Source organism: Spermophilus citellus, assembly GCF_964194105.1.
Source record: "Spermophilus citellus genome assembly, chromosome: 6".
In the NCBI taxonomy this organism is placed as follows: domain Eukaryota; kingdom Metazoa; phylum Chordata; class Mammalia; order Rodentia; family Sciuridae; genus Spermophilus; species Spermophilus citellus.
This window is the reverse complement of record NC_138187.1, coordinates 76,245,584-76,266,483: the sequence shown is the minus strand read 5'-3', so window position 1 is coordinate 76,266,483 and position 20,900 is coordinate 76,245,584. Positions and strand designations below refer to the sequence as shown.

Sequence of the window (20,900 nt, the reverse complement as noted above, 5' to 3'; positions counted from 1 at the left end):
AAGAATCCATTCATTGTACACTAACCTTTTCCTTGTTACCATTTTTCTCTATAGCATATGTTCCATTTGTAATGCTCTCTATTTATTGGTTTAATGAATTGCCTATCATGTGAGAAATATGGTTCCTGTGGAGATAAACCAATGAATCAAAGAGATGATTCTTGCTTTCTACATAAGAGAGAAAACATTCAACATTTGATTTTCTGAGTTTGGCTTATTTCACTTAGCATGATGTTCTCCACTTCCAACTATTTATTGGCAAATGCCTTAATCTCATTCTCCTTTATGGCTGAGTAAACCTCCATTGTGTATATGCACCACATTTTCTTAATATTTTCATCTACTAATGGGCATCTGGGCTGATTCCATAACTTGACTATTGTGAATTTTGCTGCCAGAAATATTAAAGTGGCTATTTATATTAAAGTAGTATACTGAATTTAAGGTTTTTGGATAAATACCAAGGAGTATAGTAGCTGGGTCATATGGTGGTTCCGTTCCTAATTATTGGAGAAATTTCCTTACTGCTTTCCAGAGTTTTACAAATTTGCAGTCCCAACAACAATGAATGAATGTACCTTTTTTCACATTCTCACAGCATTTATTCTTATTTGTATTCTTGATTGCTTTTCTGATGGGAGTAAGAAGAGATAATTTTTTTAAATATTATTTTTAGTTGTAGTTGAACACAATACCTTTCTTTTATTTATTTATTTTTATGTGGTGCTGAGGATCAAACCCAGTGCCTCACACATGCTAGGTGAGCACTCTACTGCTGAGCCACAATCCCAGCCCAGAACTGATAATTTATGTTAACAATGGTTTTCAAGATGTGGTGAAGTTAATACACACACACACACACACACACACACACATATATATACACTTATTCATGCTTTTCTCTAGTTTCTATGACATGCACAACATTCATCGTTATTGTTTTTTTGTCAATGGACCTTTATTTTTTTATTTATTTATATGCAGTGCTGAGATTTGAACCCAGTGCCTCACACATGCTAGGCAAGTGCTCTACCACTGAGCTACAACACCAGCCCCAACATTCATTGTTTTTTAATTTTCTTTTTCAATATTCTATGAAAGAAGACATTTGGTGCTCTCATTATTTAGCTTAAATATTCATCTTTACTCTATAGCACTGGCCTACAACAAGAATTTGAAAGTTGCTTGATAAATATTTCCTACAAAAGAGGTTAAAAAATATGGGGTTACTTACTTTGTATGATCTACTGATGGTCTGTGGTCTTCTTCCCCATGATGAATACTGTTTCCATTACCAAGTCCCCACCTGAATATGTTTGAATCTTGGTGTAAATTTGCTTGGAATGGCAGATACCATTTACACAAGGTTTTTTTCTCAAATGTGCAAACTTCCATAACTTGGATAGAGTAAAACAAAGAGAAAAGTGAGTCACAATAAATAGGTTAATAAATAGCAATTCCTACCTATACAGCACTTTCTAAATTTTGGCTTTTAAAATAATAATCTAAATCCTAAGAACAATTAAAATAATTAGCATGTGGTTTGCATAATCACTAGGAGAGTTTCAAAAATATCTAGGTTTATTCTATTCAAGACTTTATAGTAATAGAAATATGAGAATAACTTCATTTGCTAATAATCTTCTCTTAAGCAGAGATGTTAAGTAGCTGCTGGCAGCAACAGAAGCATTGCCAGTCTTATGACTTTCCAGCTTTGACAAGTATATTCTTCTTTGTACAGTAATACTGAAGAGCAAAATTTTAATTCTCTCTCTAGAGAGGTTATTGCAAATTCCAAGCCACATAAGTTCAAGGCAATATGATTCACAATGTTTGATATTTCTTTGTTTTCTTAAAAGTTTTTTTTAAGTTTCTTGTAATGATTGTATTCTAATAACACAGGAAATTATAAGCCCAGTGAATTTTTTGGTTGTACGAGAATGTTTTTAAATTCTTACAATCTTTTTTTTCTCTCTCTCTGTGAGCACACATCTATCTATCTTAAATTCTGTTGCTAGAGTAAAAAAAATCAATTCAATGAATTCCTATGTGTACTATAGAAAACTCGAAGTGCACTCCATCTTTATGTCATTAACAGTGGCTGCACTGCTTCCATCATTTAGATACTTAAGTATATGTCCCAACTGTACTAAAATTGTTTTCCTTATGACCTCTACATATTTGATACAGTGTTCACTGTTATATGTGCATTTTGGCAATGGCCAAATTTGAATGAATGAATATAATTGGAGGTGTTGTAACGCTGCTTCTCTAAATAGTCCATATTTAATGGTGTTAGGAGTAGATTCAAAAAGGGGAATGGATAAAGAACAGGTAGTAAATGGTAATCTCTGAGTCAAGTATAGTTAAAAAAATAGTTTTGAATACAAAACATTAATCTAAAGACACTTTCCTGTTGGGGGCCTGCTAGAAAAATGCATGCCGATTCTTCTGCTTTTAACTTTATATTAGTAGATCTCACACTAAGAAGTACGCTGAGCCATGCCGAAAATTTTTATGACATTAGACTGTACTACCTAAGATTATACTAGCATTTTCTTATCTACTTTATGGCTACAATCAATACAAAATTTAGTAATTCACTTACCACACAATAATTCATCTGATTTGTCAGGGCAGTCATATCTAAAATCACATTTCTGAATCCTTTCAACACAGTGACCATCAGATCTACAGACAAATTCATTGTCTGTGCAGTTGTTTGGAGGTAATGTTACTGGCACAGAAGTTTCTGGTGGAGATGGAATGTCCACAGGCAAATTACCTTAAGAAATAATACAGGTGAATTACTTAGGTGTTGTTCTATTTCTTTAAAGAGTTTAAACAATGAAGATTTCCAAATACATGGAAAAAGAGTTCAGAGCAGTCCAAATAAATGGGATCCCCAAAGACATGGCATAGAAGATCAATGGGAACCAAGAGAGTTTTAGATGCTGGTATTGAGAAGCAGAGCCAAGGTCTGGATAAACCTTCTAATCCACTAGGTAAATAAACTTTGTTCTTCCACTGCTGCAATGAATTTAACATCTCCTCATCTTTATTCCCAATATTCTCACAAGACTCAACTTTGCAGAATAAACCTGAACCAGAAGTCTTCATCTATATATTTGGAACAACTAAGTTTATCACTTCTGAAATTACAGAAGTTGGAAAATATTTATAAAAGTTGATTTTTTATACATGAAATTGTTTAATATGCATGTGTAACATCTCTGTGTCAAGCACACAATGGATGTCCCAAATCTAAATCCAAAATGCCATCTCTGCCATAAGAAAATTTTTTGACTAGTGAACAAAATAGTCAAATATAATTTTCATTACTGTTCTATGTGATAACTTTTGACACAAGTTATAATTCTATTAAAGCAAGGATGACATATTTTCTTTCACCTTTGTATACACAGCAAAATTCTTAGACTATTGTATTTGGTAATCATACTATCATTAGCAAGTGAACAGATGGGTGGAGGAAAGATGGATGGATGAATAACACAGAATTAATGAACAAATGTAAAGACTATCAGTGTATTAAAAGAATGCAGAGGAAAATCATGTATCAGATGGGATTAAGATTTCTTGGCAAGACAGTACCTAAACTAACAAAATAAGTTTACCTAGCTAGATGAGTAATGATACAAGGTCTTTATGGCAATGAGAAAAAATTAAGACCTGTTGTTTCTTAATATTGACAGAATTTGGCTTGAGGATATCTTGTGATATGAGAGTATATGTGATTGACTACTTTGACCTGGTATACAGTTACCAGGTCAAAATAGTCAGTTGAGACCAATTTGGGATTATGTAATAACTCAAGAGACTATGGAGAAACACCAAGATACCAAATTTTTATTTAAAGAAATATCTTTTTCTGGTGTTAGTACGGAGGATGTGTTGGAGGTAGCTCTGACATGGGGAACCTAGAACAATTATATGATTTCTTTCCTTTTCGCAACTAATAAACCAAAACAGAGATGGTTTAGAGGTGAGAGCAAAGATCCAAGCTATAGTAACATTCAGTACTTATAGAATTTGGGATTTGGGTTAGAAGTTTGAGAAAAGTCCACCATGTAGTACTTTATTTTGTAACCCAATTTCTGAAGCAATTCAGAACTAAGAGTGGTAGCAGATTAACAGATCAACATATCAATTTTTACACACGAATGTAATATTCATGATCTGTATCAATAGCGAAATAGAAACCCAGAAATAAACAAACTCTCTTAAGTTCTAGCCTCTCTGTGTAGACTGACAGAACAGACGATTTAACCAGATCTCATACTTCCTATAACTAGTTAGCACCAAAAAGAAAAGACAAATGAGGAACCAGGAATGCACGTGGTTTCTGTTTGCAAATTCACACATCCATTGTTACTCTTTCTTCCTTTGGGAAAAAAAAAATGGATATAAGGATGTAGAGGGACCAGGAATCTTAGTCTATAGAGTTCAGTGTACATGAAAAGAAGATAAAGAACAAAGAAAATGTCTTCTAATGAAATAGGGGTGAGTTAAAAATGATGAACAGAGTAATAAACAAATAATTATACTGTTCTCTGAGATCAGATATATGAGAGAAGGAGTCAGTTTATGGGGACAGAAAATATTTTCCATCTTATGACAAAAACAGTCCAAAAAAGCAGGCCTTAGCAGTTCAGAGAGCTCACCCTCCCCCAGGTGGATGTACTCACCCCCAGGTGGATGTACCCACTCATATCAAAGTCACACAGTAAAATAAGAACACAATTATGTTAATTATAAAATTTGAAAAGATTTAAAAGGGAGTGAATTAAATATTCTAATGCTGATAATTATGAAGATCATGGTGGACACAGTTTAGAGGAAGGTAAAACCACTAAACTATTGAAAAAATTACTTCATAATAAAGTTAAATGAGATTACAGTACTTCTACTTCTTTTTTCCTTTCGCTAGTTTGTTTCAAGTCAATTGAAGGTAACCATAGTCAGAAAACATAAAATGGAAAATTCCAGAAATAAACAATTCATAAGATTTAAATTACACACCAGAAAAACATGATAACATCTTGTATCATCTTTCTCTGTCCTCCTTGGGACATGAATCATCCGTCTGTTCAGTATATCCATGACGTATACACTGCCCAGCTATTAGTAACTTAGTAATCTATCTCAGCTATCAGATTGACTGTTACAGTACCACAATGCTTATGTTCAAGTTATCCTTATTTTTCTCAATAATGGCACCAAAGTACAAGAATAGAGACATTTGTGACCTGAGTATGGCAAAGAGAAGATGTAAAAAACTTCTTTAAAGTGAAAAAGTTAAAGTTCTCAGCTTAATAATGGAAAAAAAGTTACGACCACAACACATGGTAAGTGCTTAGTTAAGATGGAAAAGGGTATTCATTTCTGGCTGTTAGACAAACAGAAGGGCTGGGATTGTGGCTCAGTGGTAGAGCCCTTGCCTAGCATGCATGAGACACTGGGTTCGATCCCCAGCACCACATAAAAAAACTAAATAAACAAAGACATGAACAGAAAATATGTTCCAACTGTGAGTATCATTTTATACCATAAAGCATTATCTTATACAAAGAATTCATCAAGGGATCCCCTGAAATGAGAGTCCAAGTCATTTATTGCAAGTAGGGGATGGTTACACAGATTTAGAAGCAGGTTTGGATCAATAAATATAAAAATTACTGGAGAGGCTGCATCTGCCAATGTAGATGCTGTTGCCACATTTCTGGCAGACTTGAATAAGTTGATTAAGGAGGCATCCAAAGCATGCCTTCAATTGTGATGAAACTGAGCTCTTCTGGAAAAAGCTGCCCAAAGGGACCTATATTTAATAAAGTGCACAGGAGACAGCAGGCATAAAAAATAGAAAAGAGATTAACTCTGGTGCTATGTGCCAATGCTTCAGGATGTATGGTAAAGCCAAACACAGTGTACAGAGTGTAGAATCCACAAGCTCTCAAACAAAAAAAAAATTGCTGTGCATATTCTTGCCATTTAAGGAGAAAGCATGGATGACAGACATCTTATGTGTAATGGTTCCATCGATGCTTTATTCCAGAAGTGAAAAACTATTTGTAAGAGAAAGAATTGGAATTTAAAATTCTCATAATAATAGACAATGCACCTGGTCATCCTGAATCTGTTTGCTATGAAGATGAAAATTCTGAGGGTGGATATTTATCTCCAAGTACAACCTGACTGCCTCAGCCACATATACCAGTGCATTATTTGATCTGTCACTCACACACACACACACACACACACACACACACACACCTGAAATTTGAAAATATTTGATCAGCATTTGATGAAGACCCTAATCTGGACATAATGCAGTGCTGAAAATCATTCACTATTGCTGATGCAATAACACTCATATAAGATGTAATAAGTGAATTAAATCTAGAAATTGTAAATACCTTCTGGAAATACTTACAAAGCAAAATCATGAGTGGTTTCAAAGGTTTCTAGGCATGGATAGAGAAATTAGAAAAGTATTCAGAAAAGACATATTGCTGAAGAAGAATTTGCTAATAAACCTATGAAGAAGTTTAAGAATATATTGAAGGGTTAACAGATGAGGAATCGGAAGAGCTTGTTATTTACAGAAGAAAAGGGAGGAGGAGGAGGAAGGGGCAGAGAACAGCAAGAATGAGGAGGAGGAGGAGGAGGAGCAGCAGCAGCAGCAAAAGCAGCAGCTGAAGCAAAACCCATAATGTGGACATTACAAAAATCGGCTTAATTATTTCAAATTAAACAGACATTGATTCTCGAAGATGGCGGCGGGAAGTGAGTAAGCCGCTCTGAGCCCCGCGCCGCGGCGTCTGAAAAGATGAGGTAAAGATCATTAAAGGAGATCTGTCGACAAAAACCCAGCACCGTGTCAAGAAAGGGGCCTAGGTGGAGTGAATCAGCCACTAATCCAGCCAAGGTGAAGGGAGTACAGCACGACTTCAGCGAGAGCAGTAAGGCTGCAGCCCGAGCCGCCCGGCTCCATCAACCCCTTCTCCTTCTCCTTCCCCTTCTCCTCTCCGCCTTTCCACCTTGCTTCTTTCTCCCCAGCCGTCTCTCCTCCCAAGCTCAGTCTCTAAATTTAGATCTCAACTTCTTTCCCCCACCCCGCCCGCTCTCCTGCGTGTCCGGTACCCGGACCGCGCGGCCCTGAGGCGCCGCCTCCCCTCCCCCAACCCGCACCCCCTCCCCGGGGGTCCCGAAGGCCGCCGCCGCTGCCGCTGCCGCCGCCGCTACTGGCGCCGCCTCCCGTGGAGCACCATAGAGCAGACTCTTCACCGCGCGAATGAACTGCCGAATTATATGAAACAGCTGATAAGATGAGCGACAATTTAAAATCCAAGTGATCCGAGAACACGCACTGAGCTCTGACCCGCTGAATTCAAACTCCCGGTCACCTGCTTCCCGCAGACAAACAGCTATGACTCGGCATTAATTCATCCCGCTGAAACAACTGGTCAGCCCTTCTCATCCTACGAAGGTAAATGCCTACCGAGCCTTCATAAGTAGTGGCCACAGGTTTGAAACGGGGCTTGGGAGAAAAGGACCCACCCGTTGAATTAGTCTCCCGGCAAAGGGAAACCGTGTCATCAGACTGCTGCGGAGGAGATAACTGCGTTGAAACAGGTGTGTGATCCCATAGCCTTGCCTCTCCACACATCGGGAAAACTCTAAGAGCCCCTCCCAGCTCTCCCGTAAGGGCACCTCCCAGCTCTCCTGTGAGTGCTTCAGCCAGCCCGAGGGAATCAGAGGTGGTGCGGGTCCCGCAAGCGGAAATACCGCTCCCACCAGGGCTGACTGCTGAGGTCTCTTGCACCACCTACGGGAAGTGGATACCAGAGGGCAAGTAAAATTCGCTGAGGATTCTCAGCCCCAAACTCTACAAGCTTAGGGTCTGAGGGAATGGCAAACTGGAAGAGTGTGCCCAGTCGTTCATGAAAACAGGGCTCCCGGGAGCAGCAGACTTGGCGTGTAGCCAGTATTGTGGTGAGAGGGGCCTGGCTAGAGAAAAAGTGGGAAGTGACTAGACACAAGAGGAGGCCCTAGACACTCAGGATTGGAGACTCGCCCAGTCTGGGAAGAGCTGCTGCACAGTGATTGGTTCCCGCGTATTGACAGGAGAAACTTGACCTGGTGGGCACAGCGCCATCTACTGGAAGAGAAGTTAATCAAACTCTAAGACTGCATTTATTAGGTTTTTTTTTCTTTTTCTTTTCTCTTTTTTTTTTTTTTTTGATTTAGGTTTTTCTTTCATTTTCAGTTTTTTCTTTCTTGTTGTTTTATTAATTTTTTTTTTACAAAATATTTTTTTAAATTTTTTTTCTACTAATTTTAACTTAAATTTTTTTTAATTATTATTATTATTATTTTTAATCTTTTTCTTTTTTAGTTCCTATTCTTTTTCTTCTTTAGTCTTCTCATTTTTCTTATCCCCCCTTTTTTCTTGAATTCTACCTGCCTACTCTCATTCTCTTTAGAGACTTCTTCCCTTCCCTTCAAATACCTTTCCTCCCAAGCATCAAACTAATTTATAGGAGTAAACAGTAACTCAGCAGTCAAACAGAACAAGAAGCAACATGAGCAGCTTCAAAAAACAAGGAAGAAAAGGAGTACAAACAACGCAGGACAGCCTAAATATTCAGGAGGACCTAGAGTCATCAGAAAAATGGTCATATAAAGAACTCAAGGAACACCTAAGACAGATGGAATGGAACCTTAAAGAGGATACAAGACAGCAAATTCAAGCAGCGAAAGAACACATTGAGAATGCATTTCACAAACAGATAAAAGAAGAAGTTAAGCATCTTTATCAGGAGATAGAGACTATAAAAAATAATCAAACAATAATTCTAGAAATGAAGGAAACGATAAACCAAATTAAAAACTCAATTGAGAGTATCACTAACAGAGTGGAGCAAGTAGAAACCAGAACATCAGATAATGAAGACAAAATATACCATCTTGAAAAGAGTCTAGCCAACTCAGAAAGGCTGGTAAAAAATCACGAGAAAAACATCCAAGAATTATGGGATAACATTAAGAAACCGAACTTACGAGTCATCGGGATAGAAGAAGGTACAGAGATTCAAACCAAGGGAATGAGAAACTTGCTGAAGGAAATAATTACAGAAAACTTTCCAGAAATAAAAAAGGAAACAGATATACAAATTGAAGATGCATACAGGACACCGAGCACACAAAATCACAGTAGACCAACGCCAAGACACATTGTTATGAAGATATCCAATATACAGAACAAAGAGAAAATATTAAAAGCTACAAGAGAAAGGAGACAGATTACATTTAGGGGTAAACCAATACGGTTAACCACGGATTTTTCATCACAGACACTGAAAGCAAGAAGGTCATGGAACAATGTATTTCAAACACTGAAAGACAATGGATGCCAACCAAGAATTCTGTATCCAGCAAAATTAAGCTTCAGGTATGACAACGAAATAAAAATCTTTCATGATAAACAAAAGTTAAAAGAATTTGCAGCCAGAAAACCAGCATTGCAAAGCATTTTGAGCAAAACACTACACGAGGAAGAAATGAAAAACAATAACCAAAACCATCAGTGGGAAGTGCCGCAGTAAAGACAGAGGGCAAGGGGAAAGACAATCATGGAGAGACAAGCTAAATTTTTTTTTTTTAAAAAAGGATAAACAATCAAACATGGATGGAAGTTCAAACCACATATCAATAGTAACTCTGAATGTTAATGGCTTAAACTCTCCAATAAAGCAACATAGGCTGGTATCATGGATTAAAAAAACAAATCCAACAATATGCTGCCTCCAGGAGACACATCTGATGGGAAAAGACATACACAGGCTGAAGGTGAAAGGATGGGAAAAAATATACCACGCACATGGTCCTCGTAAGCAAGCAGGGGTGGCCATCCTCATATCGAATAAAATCGACTTCAAGACTCAGTTAATCAAAAGGGATAAAGAAGGTCATTATATACTGTTAAAAGGAACCATTCACCAACAAGACATAACAATTATCAATATTTACGCACCAAACAATGGTGCTGCGACATTCACAAAACAAATTCTCCTCAAATTCAAGAATCAAATAGACCACAACACAATAATTATGGGAGACTTCAACACACCTCTCTCACCATTGGACAGATCCTCCAAACAAAAGTTAAATAAAGAAACTATAGAACTCAATACCACAATCAATAACCTAGACTTAACTGACTTATATAGAATATATCAACCATCATCAAATGGATATACTTTCTTCTCAGCAGCACATGGATCCTTCTCAAAAATAGACCATATATTATGCCATAGGGCAAACCTCAGTAAATATAAAGGGGTGGGGATAATACCATGCATTTTATCTGATCATAATGGAATGAAACTGGAAATCAATGATAAAAGAAGGAAGGAAAAATCCTACATCACATGGAAAATGAACAATATGTTACTGAATGATCAATGGGTTACAGAAGACATAAAGGAGGAAATCAAAAAATTCTTAGAGATAAATGAAAATACAGACACAACATATCGGAATCTATGGGACACAATGAAAGCAGTTTTAAGAGGAAAATTCATCGCCTGGTGGTCATTCCTCAAAAAAAGAAGAAACCAACAAATAAATGAGCTCACACTCCAACTCAAAGCCCTAGAAAAGGAAGAGCAAAACAACAGCAAATGTAGCAGAAGGCAAGAAATAATTAAAATCAGAGCGGAAATTAATGAAATTGAAACAAAAGAAACTATTGAAAAAATTAACAAAACTAAAAGTTGGTTCTTCGAAAAAATAAATAAGATCGACAGACCTTTAGCCATGCTAACGAAGAGAAGAAGAGAGAGAACTCAAATTACTAACATACGGGATGAAAAAGGCAATATCACAACAGATGCTACAGAAATACAGAAGACAATTAGAAATTATTTTGAAAATCTATATTCCAATAAAATAGAGGATAGTGAAGACATCGATAAATTTCTTAAGTCATATGATTTGCCCAGACTGAGTCAGGAGGATATAGACAATCTGAACAGACCAATATCAATAGATGAAATTGAAGAAGCCATCAAAAGACTACCAACCAAGAAAAGCCCAGGACCGGATGGGTATACAGCGGAGTTTTACAAAACCTTTAAAGAAGAATTAATACCAATACTTTTCAAGTTATTTCAGGAAATAGAAAAAGAGGGAGCTCTTCCAAATTCATTCTATGAGGCCAACATCACCCTGATCCCGAAACCAGACAAAGACACCTCAAAGAAAGAAAACTACAGACCAATATCTCTAATGAACCTAGATGCAAAAATCCTCAATAAAATTCTGGCGAATCGAATACAAAAACACATCAAAAAAATAGTGCACCATGATCAAGTAGGATTCATCCCTGGGATGCAAGGATGGTTCAACATACGGAAACCAATAAATGTTATTCACCACATCAATAGACTTAAAGATAAGAACCATATGATCATCTCGATAGATGCAGAGAAAGCATTCGACAAAATACAGCATGCCTTTATGTTCAAAACATTAGAAAAACTAGGGATAACAGGAACTTACCTTGACATTGTAAAAGCTATCTATGCTAAGCCTCAGGCTAGCATCATTCTGAATGGACAAAAGTTGAAGGCATTCCCTCTAAAATCCGGAACAAGACAGGGATGCCCTCTATCTCCACTTCTATTCAATATAGTTCTCGAAACACTGGCCAGAGCAATTAGAGAGACGAAAGAAATTAAAGGCATAAAAATTGGAAAAGAAGAACTTAAATTATCACTATTTGCAGATGACATGATTCTATACCTAGAAGACCCAAAAGGGTCTACAAAGAAACTACTAGAACTAATAAATGAATTCAGCAAAGTGGCAGGATATAAAATCAACACGCATAAATCAAAGGCATTTCTGTATATCAGCAACAAAATTTCTGAAATGGAAATGAGGAAAAACACTCCATTCACAATATCCTCAAAAAAAATAAGATACTTGGGAATCAACCTAACAAAAGAGGTGAAAGATTTATACAATGAAAACTACAGAACCCTAAAGAGAGAAGTAGAAGAAGATCTTAGAAGATGGAAAAATATACCCTGTTCATGGATAGGCAGAACTAACATCATCAAAATGGCGATATTACCAAAAGTTCTCTATAGATTTAATGCAATGCCAATCAAAATCCCAACGGCATTTCTTGTAGAAATAGATAAAGCAATCATGAAATTCATATGGAAAAATAAAAGACCCAGAATAGCAAAAGCAATTCTAAGCAGAAAGAGTGAATCAGGCGGTATAGCGATACCAGATTTCAAACTATATTACAGAGCAATAGTGACAAAAACAGCATGGTACTGGTACCAAAACAGGCGGGTGGACCAATGGTATAAAATAGAGGACACAGAGACTAACCCACAAAGTTACAACTATCTTATATTTGATAAAGGGGCTATAAGCATGCAATGGAGGAAGGATAGCATCTTCAACAAATGGTGTTGGGAAAACTGGAAATCCATATGCAACAAAATGAAACTGAATCCCTTTCTCTCGCCATGCACAAAAGTTAACTAAAAATGGATCAAGGAGCTTGATATCAAATCAGAAACTCTGCGTCTGATAGAAGATAAAGTTGGCTCCGATCTACAGATTGTGGGGTCGGGCTCCAAATTCCTTAATAGGACACCCATAGCACAAGAGTTAAAAACTAGAATCAACAAATGGGACTTAATTAAACTTAAAAGTTTTTTTTCAGCAAAAGAAACAATAAGAGAGGTAAATAGGGAGCCTACATCCTGGGAACTAATTTTTACGCCTCACACTTCAGATAGAGCCCTAATATCCAGAGTATACAAAGAACTCAAAAAATTAGACAATAAGATAACAAATAACCCAATCAACAAATGGGCCAAGGACCTGAACAGACACTTCTCAGAGGAGGATATACAATCAATCAACAAGTACATGAAAAAATGCTCTCCATCTCTAGCAGTCAGAGAAATGCAAATCAAAACCACCCTAAGATACCATCTCACTCCAGTAAGATTGGCAGCCACTATGAATTCAAACAACAACAAGTGCTGGCGAGGATGTGGAGAAAAGGGTACACTTGTACATTGCTGGTGGGACTGCAAATTGGTGCGGCCAATTTGGAAAGCAGTTTGGAGATTCCTGGGAAAGCTGGGAATGGAACCACCATTTGACCCTGCTATTGCCCTTCTCGGACTATTCCCTGAAGACCTTAAAAGAGCATGCTACAGGGACACTGCCACATCGATGTTCATAGCAGCACAATTCACAATAGCTAGACTGTGGAACTAACCCAGATGCCCTTCAATAGATGAATGGATAAAAAAAATGTGGCATCTATACACAATGGAGTACTATGCAGCAATAAAAAATGACAAAATCATAGAATTTTCAGGGAAATGGATGGCATTAGAGCAGATTATGCTTAGTGAAGCTAGCCAAACCCTAAAAAACAGATACCAAATGTCTTCTTTGATATAATGAGAGCAAGTATGAACAGAGCAGGGAGGAAGAGTAGGAAGAAAAGAGTAACATTAAACAGAGACTTGAGATGGGAGGGAAAGGGAGAGAAAAGGGAAATTGCATGGAAATGAAGGGAGACACTCATTGCTAAACAAAATTACATATAAGAGGTTGTGAGGGGAATGGGAAAATAAACAAGGAGAGAAATGAATTACAGTAGATGGGGTAGAGAGAGAAGATGGGAGGGGAGGGGAGGGGGGATAGTAGGGGATAGGAAAGGTAGCAGAATACAACAATTACTATTAGTGCATTATGTAAAATTGTGGATGTGTAACTGACGTGATTCTGCAATCTGCATTTGGGGTAAAATTGGGAGTTCATAACCCATGTCAATCTAATGTATGAAATATAATATGTCAAGAGCTTTGTAATGTTGTGAACAACCAATAAAAAAATGTAAAAAAAAACAAATTAAACAGACATTAAAGGAAAACATTATGGAATAAAATATTTTGATGGAATACAGCATAATCATCTCTGCGATCACTGAAGGACTAACACCTCCACACTAATATTTGATATTTAAAAAAAGAAGAAGATGACAAGAAGTTCTGATTGCAGTGTTCTTTGAAACAACTTTGCAAAAATTCTTCAACTGTGTGAAGGATTCCCAACCATCACAATTGTCTATGCCTGTTATCAACCATTGACATTGTCTAAGGCTTGACATTCCAGGATCAGTGGAAACATATGACCTTCCTTTGGACACATCATAAGGTCAAGAGTAGCCTAAGGCTGTCACAGTGCCTGCATCATTCACCACACTTCATCTCATGACCTAGGCATTGTGCCATCTCACCTCTTTACAAGAAGGGCAAGTACAGTACAATAAGGTATTTTGAGAGATCGAGAGAGAGAACCCATATTCACATAACTTTTATTAAAGTGTATTTTATTAAAGTATATTGCAATACTTGTTCTGCTTAAATTATGGTTAGCTAGTTACAGGTCTATGTAAAACTTTGTATAAACTTTATAGATATATTTTTTCCAGAACTGCAAAACTATGTGAAAAAATAAAGGAATATAATTTAAAATCCTATTAATAATAGACAATGCAGCTGGTCACCCTGAATCTGTAGATAGGAAAATATAGCTTATATAGGATTCTGTACATAAGGAGACTTCAGACATCCACTGAGACCTTTAGAACATAGTCTGTGGCTAAGAAGGGGACTACGCTAGACAATTTACTCACTTCTGATTTCATTGTTTTTCACTCCAGAGAACAATAATTTTAGGGCAACAAAAGCCTAGTAAATGGAGTGTCACTAGGTCTATACAAGTTCAGAGATGTACCCTCTTGAAAGAAAAGAGACTTCAGTTATAATTATTTCATGTTTAATAACATCTTCATACTACTAGACTGTTTTTATTGTGCCTATTTATGAATCACTTTAAAATTTAAAAAATTAAGAAAATAATATGATAGACACAACCCCACCCCAAAGACTGAAGGAATTGTTACTATAGCAGTGTTTCAGATTCTTAGAGAATGGAGAAGAGAGAGAAATTTTATATAAACCCATTTTCTATTCCTTATTTTCCATTACTCTCTCATTGCCTTCAGAGACCACTGTTATCCAAATACTCTACTATACCAATCCATATTTTCTATGAAAGTTTTCTAATTTTTTTATTATTTTCATGGTGGTAAAACCCATATGACATTAGATTCACTATCATGACCATTTTTAAGTGTACAGTTTAATAACATTAAGCATACTCACAACTCTGTACAACAGATCTTTATACCTGACCCATCTACAAAACTAAAACTATATCTATTAGATACTACTCTCCTCTCTTACAGCCCTTGCAAACCACCTATGTCTGTTTTTATAATTTTGACTACTTTGATATTTTTTTAAATTTTTTTTTTAGTTGTTGGTGGACCTTTATTTTATTTATTTTATGGTGGTGCTGAGAATTGAACCCCATGCCTCATGCAAGTTAGGCAAGCACTCCACCACTGATCTACAAGCCCAGACCCTGCTTTGATACTTTTTAAGTCAAAGCATACAATATTTGTCCTTTTGTGACTGGCTAAATTTAATTTCGCATGATGTCCTCAAGGTCTGTCTTCTGTCTTAGTTCAGGTTGCTATAATGATGATCTTAGAACTGGAGATTTACACCACCACTAGTTGTTTCAGCCATTGTTCACCATTTGTTTAGGAGGCTGGAACATTTGAGGTCAAGGTGCAAGGATATTGGTGTCTGATGAGGGCCCAATTCCTGGTTTGCATGTGAAGATTTTCTCCTTGTATCCTTTGTGAAATGAAAAATGAGAAAAAAAAAAACAGCTCTCTCGGGTCGTTTCATAATGGCACTAATTCCTCTCAAAAGGGGTCCATCTTCATGACCCAATAACTCCCTAAGGACCCACATTCTACACAATCACATTAGTGGTTAGGTTTCAACATGAATTGGGGGGAACAAAACATTTGATTTACAGCATTCACACTGCAGCAAGTGATGAGATTTCCTTAATATAAAGGCAACATAATATTCCAATATACGTGCATACTACATTTTCTTTATTCATCTGTCAGTGGACAGATTGGTCCTTTCAACAACAACAGTGATGGCAATAACAACAATAATAAAGATAATACCATAATCATGCAGTGTGCAAATATCTCCTCAAGATAAAGTATGGAGAATCTTCAAGTATGGAGATTTCTCAGAAATGCAACAACAATTTGACCCAGCTCTCCCACCTCTTGGTATATACTCAAAGGACTTAAATCAGTATACTACAGTGATACAGCCATACAATGTTTATAGCAGCTCAATTCAAAATAGCTAAGCTATGGAACCAACCTAGGTTCCCTTTAACAGATGAATGGATAAAGAAAATATGGTATATATAAACAATGGAATATTACTCAGCCATAAGGAAGAATGAAGTTATGGCATTTGCCAGTAAATGAATGAAACTGGAGACTGTCATGCTAAGTGAAATAAGCCAATCCCCCAAACCCAAAGGCCAAATACTCTCTCTGATATGTGGATGCTAACACTCAGTGGTTGGGGGGAGGGTAGAAGTTCATTGGATTAGACAAAGGGTAATGAAAGGAAGGGATGGGAGATGGGATTAGGAAAGACAGTAGAATGAATCAGACTTAAATTTCCCATGTTCATATATGTATACATGGCCAGTGAAACACCACAAGAATGGGATCCTATTTAGGATATGTTATACTCCACATATGTATAATATGTCAAAATATACTCTGTCGTGTATATGTAAAAAGAACAAATAAAAAAACTTAAAAAGAATATCATGCTTTGGATTCTTTGGGATATATAACTGAAAGTGGATTGTTGGGATTCTAGTTTTAAGTTTTTGGAGAACCACCATACAGTTTTCCAGAATACCTACACAATTTTACATTTGTACTAGCAGTGTACAAGATTTGTCCCAATCCTTCCCAACAGTCATTAGTTCTCATTCATTTGACAGTGGCCATCTATTGCTTGAGAGTGATATTTTTTTCATTTGCATCTCCCTTATGATTAGTGAAGTTGAGCATTTTTAAAAATATGTTCTTGGTACATCTTTCTATTCTCTGTGGCCCCATTCTAATTTCCCTTTCCTGTCAGCACTTAGATTTAGATTTGAACAAGACAGAAACCAGTCTGAGAATAAGCCACCAAAAAATCATGGTGGTGGACATTTTACCCTTTTTCATTCCATCCAGGAGAAAATCCAGGAGGTGAAGTTTTCTCTCAATCACATGAAACTGTGCTGAGGGAAGGGTTGTGGTGAAACAAGGGCATAGATCTTCCCAGGGACTTTGATATGATTGACTTAATGCTCACTTGAGATGCAGGACCCTCTTAACCGTTTGTCACAAATGCCCAATCTATGCATTATGATTAAATGGTATTTCTATAGAAAAAAAAAGGGTGGGGGCTTTCCATTCAGCCTTTTTGATGTCTTTTGTTAAGTTATATTTAAGAGACTTGAATTTTTAGAGCAGTTCTAGATTCACAGCCAAATTGAAGTACAGAGTTCCCATATACCATATATCCCAATACCTTCATAGTTTCCCTATCAATACTCTATCAGAATGGTGCATTTGTATAACTGAGTGAACCTATATGGACACATAATTACCAGCCAAAGTCCATCTTTTACACTGTAGTTCATTTTTAGTGCTATAAACTCTCTGGGCTTCGACAAATATATAATGACCATTATATCTACCATTCTACTATCATACAGAATACTTGCATTTCTCGAAAAACCCTTTGTCTTCCATCTTTTCAACCAAAATTATCCTCTTAACTAGCAACTACCAATCGTTTCACTATGTCTGTAATTTGGGTTTTTCAGATTGTCATATTATTGGAATCATCTAGCATATAGCCTTTTCATTTTTTTTTCACTCAGTAATATATATATATGTGAGCTTTCCCCATGGCTTTAGTGTCTCCATTTATTGTTTGATTTAGTCTTTTCATATGGAATAATATTCCATTCTCTGGATATGTCCCATTTTATTCCTCCATTTACCTACTGAAGGGCATGATTGATATTGTCCAAGTATTAGTAGTTATGAATCAACTTGCTCTAACTACCTGTGTGCATATTTTTGTGTGGATATAACTTTTCAGTTCATTTGGATAAATAGCAAAGTCCATTATATCTGGACCTTATGATAAGAGTATGTTTGATTTTATTGGACAGTACCAGACTTCTAAGTGCTATTTGGCATTCCCACCAGCAACAAATAAGAACCCCTATTCATCCACATCTTTGCTGTCATTTGGTGTCACTGGTGTTTTGGATTTTGGCCATTCTAAAAGGCAGGTAATATATCTCATTTATGTTCTGATTTTCAGTTTCTCAATGATATATGATGTTTAGCATATTTTTGTATATTTATTTGACAACTTTATCATTGTGGTAAAGTGTCTGTTCAGAATTTTGCCCATTTTTTTTTAATCAGGTTTTTATTTATCTTTTGCTGAAATTTAATAGTTCTTTGTGTATTTTGGATAAGTCTTTTATCAGATATATGTTTTGCAAACATTTAATCTCAATCTATGAGTTGTTTTCTTGTTCTCTTACCAGTATCTTTCACAAAGAAGATTTTTAAATTATTATTTTAATAAAACTCAGCTAATTCTTCATAGATTTCCTTGTGCTTTGATATTATATATTAAAAATTAACCTTAAAAAGCCATCTATATTTTACCTTATATTATCTTCCAGAAATTTTATAGATCATTGTTTGACATTGAGGTCTATAATCCAACTTGATTCATTTATTGTGAAAGGAATAAGATCTGTGTTTGAATTCACCACCCCACCCAACAAAGGATATCCAGTTGTTCCAAGCCTATTTGTTTAAAAGACTCTTTTTTTTCCATTCTATTTCCTTCCTTCCTTAGTGAAGATCAGTCAACTATATTTACGTAACTCTATTTCTGATCTCTCTATTCTGATTCATTGATAAATTTGTCATCAGTACCACAAGGTCATTAATACCGTAGCTTTATAGTAAATCTCCAAGTTGAGTAATATCAGTCAGTTTTTACTTTTGTTCTCTCAATGATAAGGGCTCTCTCTTCCTGGTTGTGACCTCACAGAATCTTCACACAATAGACAGTAATCTTATTTATATAAATTGTAATCTAACCCTAATTACCTTGCAAAGGTCCTAAATCCGAATACGATCAAACTGAAGATTAGAGTTTCAAAACATGAATTTGTAGGGAACACAAGCATTCAGTCCATCCCAAAGCTTATGGTTACTTTTGTTTTGCTTTGTTCGCCTATAATTGTTTTAAATAAGGCTAATGTTAGTAGTAATGACCAATTTGTCTCCTTAGACAAAAAGGAAAACCAATGAAAGTTGCTCATTTGAAATAAAAATTGCAAAGGTGAAATGCAAATGACTCAAGTCTGCATTCAGTAAGATGCAGAGAGGAGTCTGTTGTTTTTTTTTTCCCTGTGGCATCCTTAAGCCACAGGGAAACCAAACCACTTGCACATCTGTCACATGGAAGGTTTCTTAAATTGATGGCTGGAGCTCCAGATGGACTTGGAGCTCTAACTCCTCGCTCTGCAAATTTCTTGTAACAAACATGATGAATTTCATGCTACACTGATATAATGTTTTAGATAAAAAGATTTCCAACCTTGTTTTATACTAGAAGTCCCTCTCTACTGCCATTCCCACATTGATAATTACGTAGAAAAAAACCCAATATTTTAACATCTCTAGTCCATGAGAAGTTATTACCAGGTTTAAATATATTATAACTGTGTGAATTACTTGACTAATACGCATAGGGTGTGTATGTATGTATGTATGTATATATACACATAGTATATCTCTCTCTCTCTCTCTCTCTCTATATATATATATATATCTACATGTATACATTTTTAAATGTGTCTACATACATATATACGCACAATGCATATTTTTTTCTGTGACCTCTGACATTAAGAAATGCATTTAATTTAAAAACTAAGTTCAGTAGAAGTTTAATGCCAATCCTCAGAAAATTGAATATTTAGAAATACCTATAGCTCCCAGGAAACAGCATAAATTTCGCCTGTTTTATGTAATAACTTAGGGTTATATTTATAAGCTGATAGAACTACATTTAGCATGATCACACTAAAGTGTCTGTCTTAGGTCCACTTTCTAAGAGAGAAGGTTTTACCAAAACATACTTTGAATATTGTCTATAAAAATTATGTTATAGCAGTTTGCCAAATATTACACATTTTTTTCTGTACCCAATAACAAATTATTTTTAAAAATCCTTTTGCTTTAGAAATATCTAAAGAATTTTTTGATCTTTAGAGATACTCTACAATATGTGAAAGTGGTTGCAAATAGAATGTAATAGCAAGTGGAAATCTAAGCATCTTAATAGTATTAACCGTTTTCAGCCTTTAGCATTTCCCTCAATCAGAGGTAACACAATTTTAAAGTTTTAACTTTAAAATAGGTAATTTTCCAACTTTAATTCTTACGACCACAATAAAATTTCTAGTTTGAATATATCATCAGCTTTTCTCAATTTTTTTTTCTTTTCTATATATACACTAAATCACTTTGTAAGTCTACATAAAAGAAACTAAAACCAGAATATTTGAGGTTATAATCACTGAGCCTCACATTTCTTGATTTTTGTCATTAAATCTTATATTTAAATGAAAATCTTTCCAATAATATGGTATTTTATTCTGAGTTAATTACCTCCCTTTTAAAAATGTAGAAGAAAGAAGAATCTCAAAAAAAAAAAAAAAACCAGTGCCTTCATGTAATTTACTATTCCCTGATAAATATAATGGATATGCCA

The 20,900-nt window shown here is 35.8% G+C and overlaps 1 protein-coding gene across 1 annotated transcript in view; it reads right to left on the bottom strand.

Moving 5' to 3' along the window:
* MALRD1 (MAM and LDL receptor class A domain containing 1) overlaps nucleotides 1–20,900 on the bottom strand; it is a gene marked incomplete at both ends in the record, with an annotated part of 684,412 nt that overhangs the window by 451,852 nt on the left and 211,660 nt on the right. Inside the window, 2 exons of the mRNA XM_081298191.1 lie at nucleotides 1,235–1,397; nucleotides 2,609–2,785. Coding sequence (XP_081154317.1) covers nucleotides 1,235–1,397; nucleotides 2,609–2,785 — 340 coding nt within the window. The remainder of the gene's footprint in view (nucleotides 1–1,234; nucleotides 1,398–2,608; nucleotides 2,786–20,900) is intronic.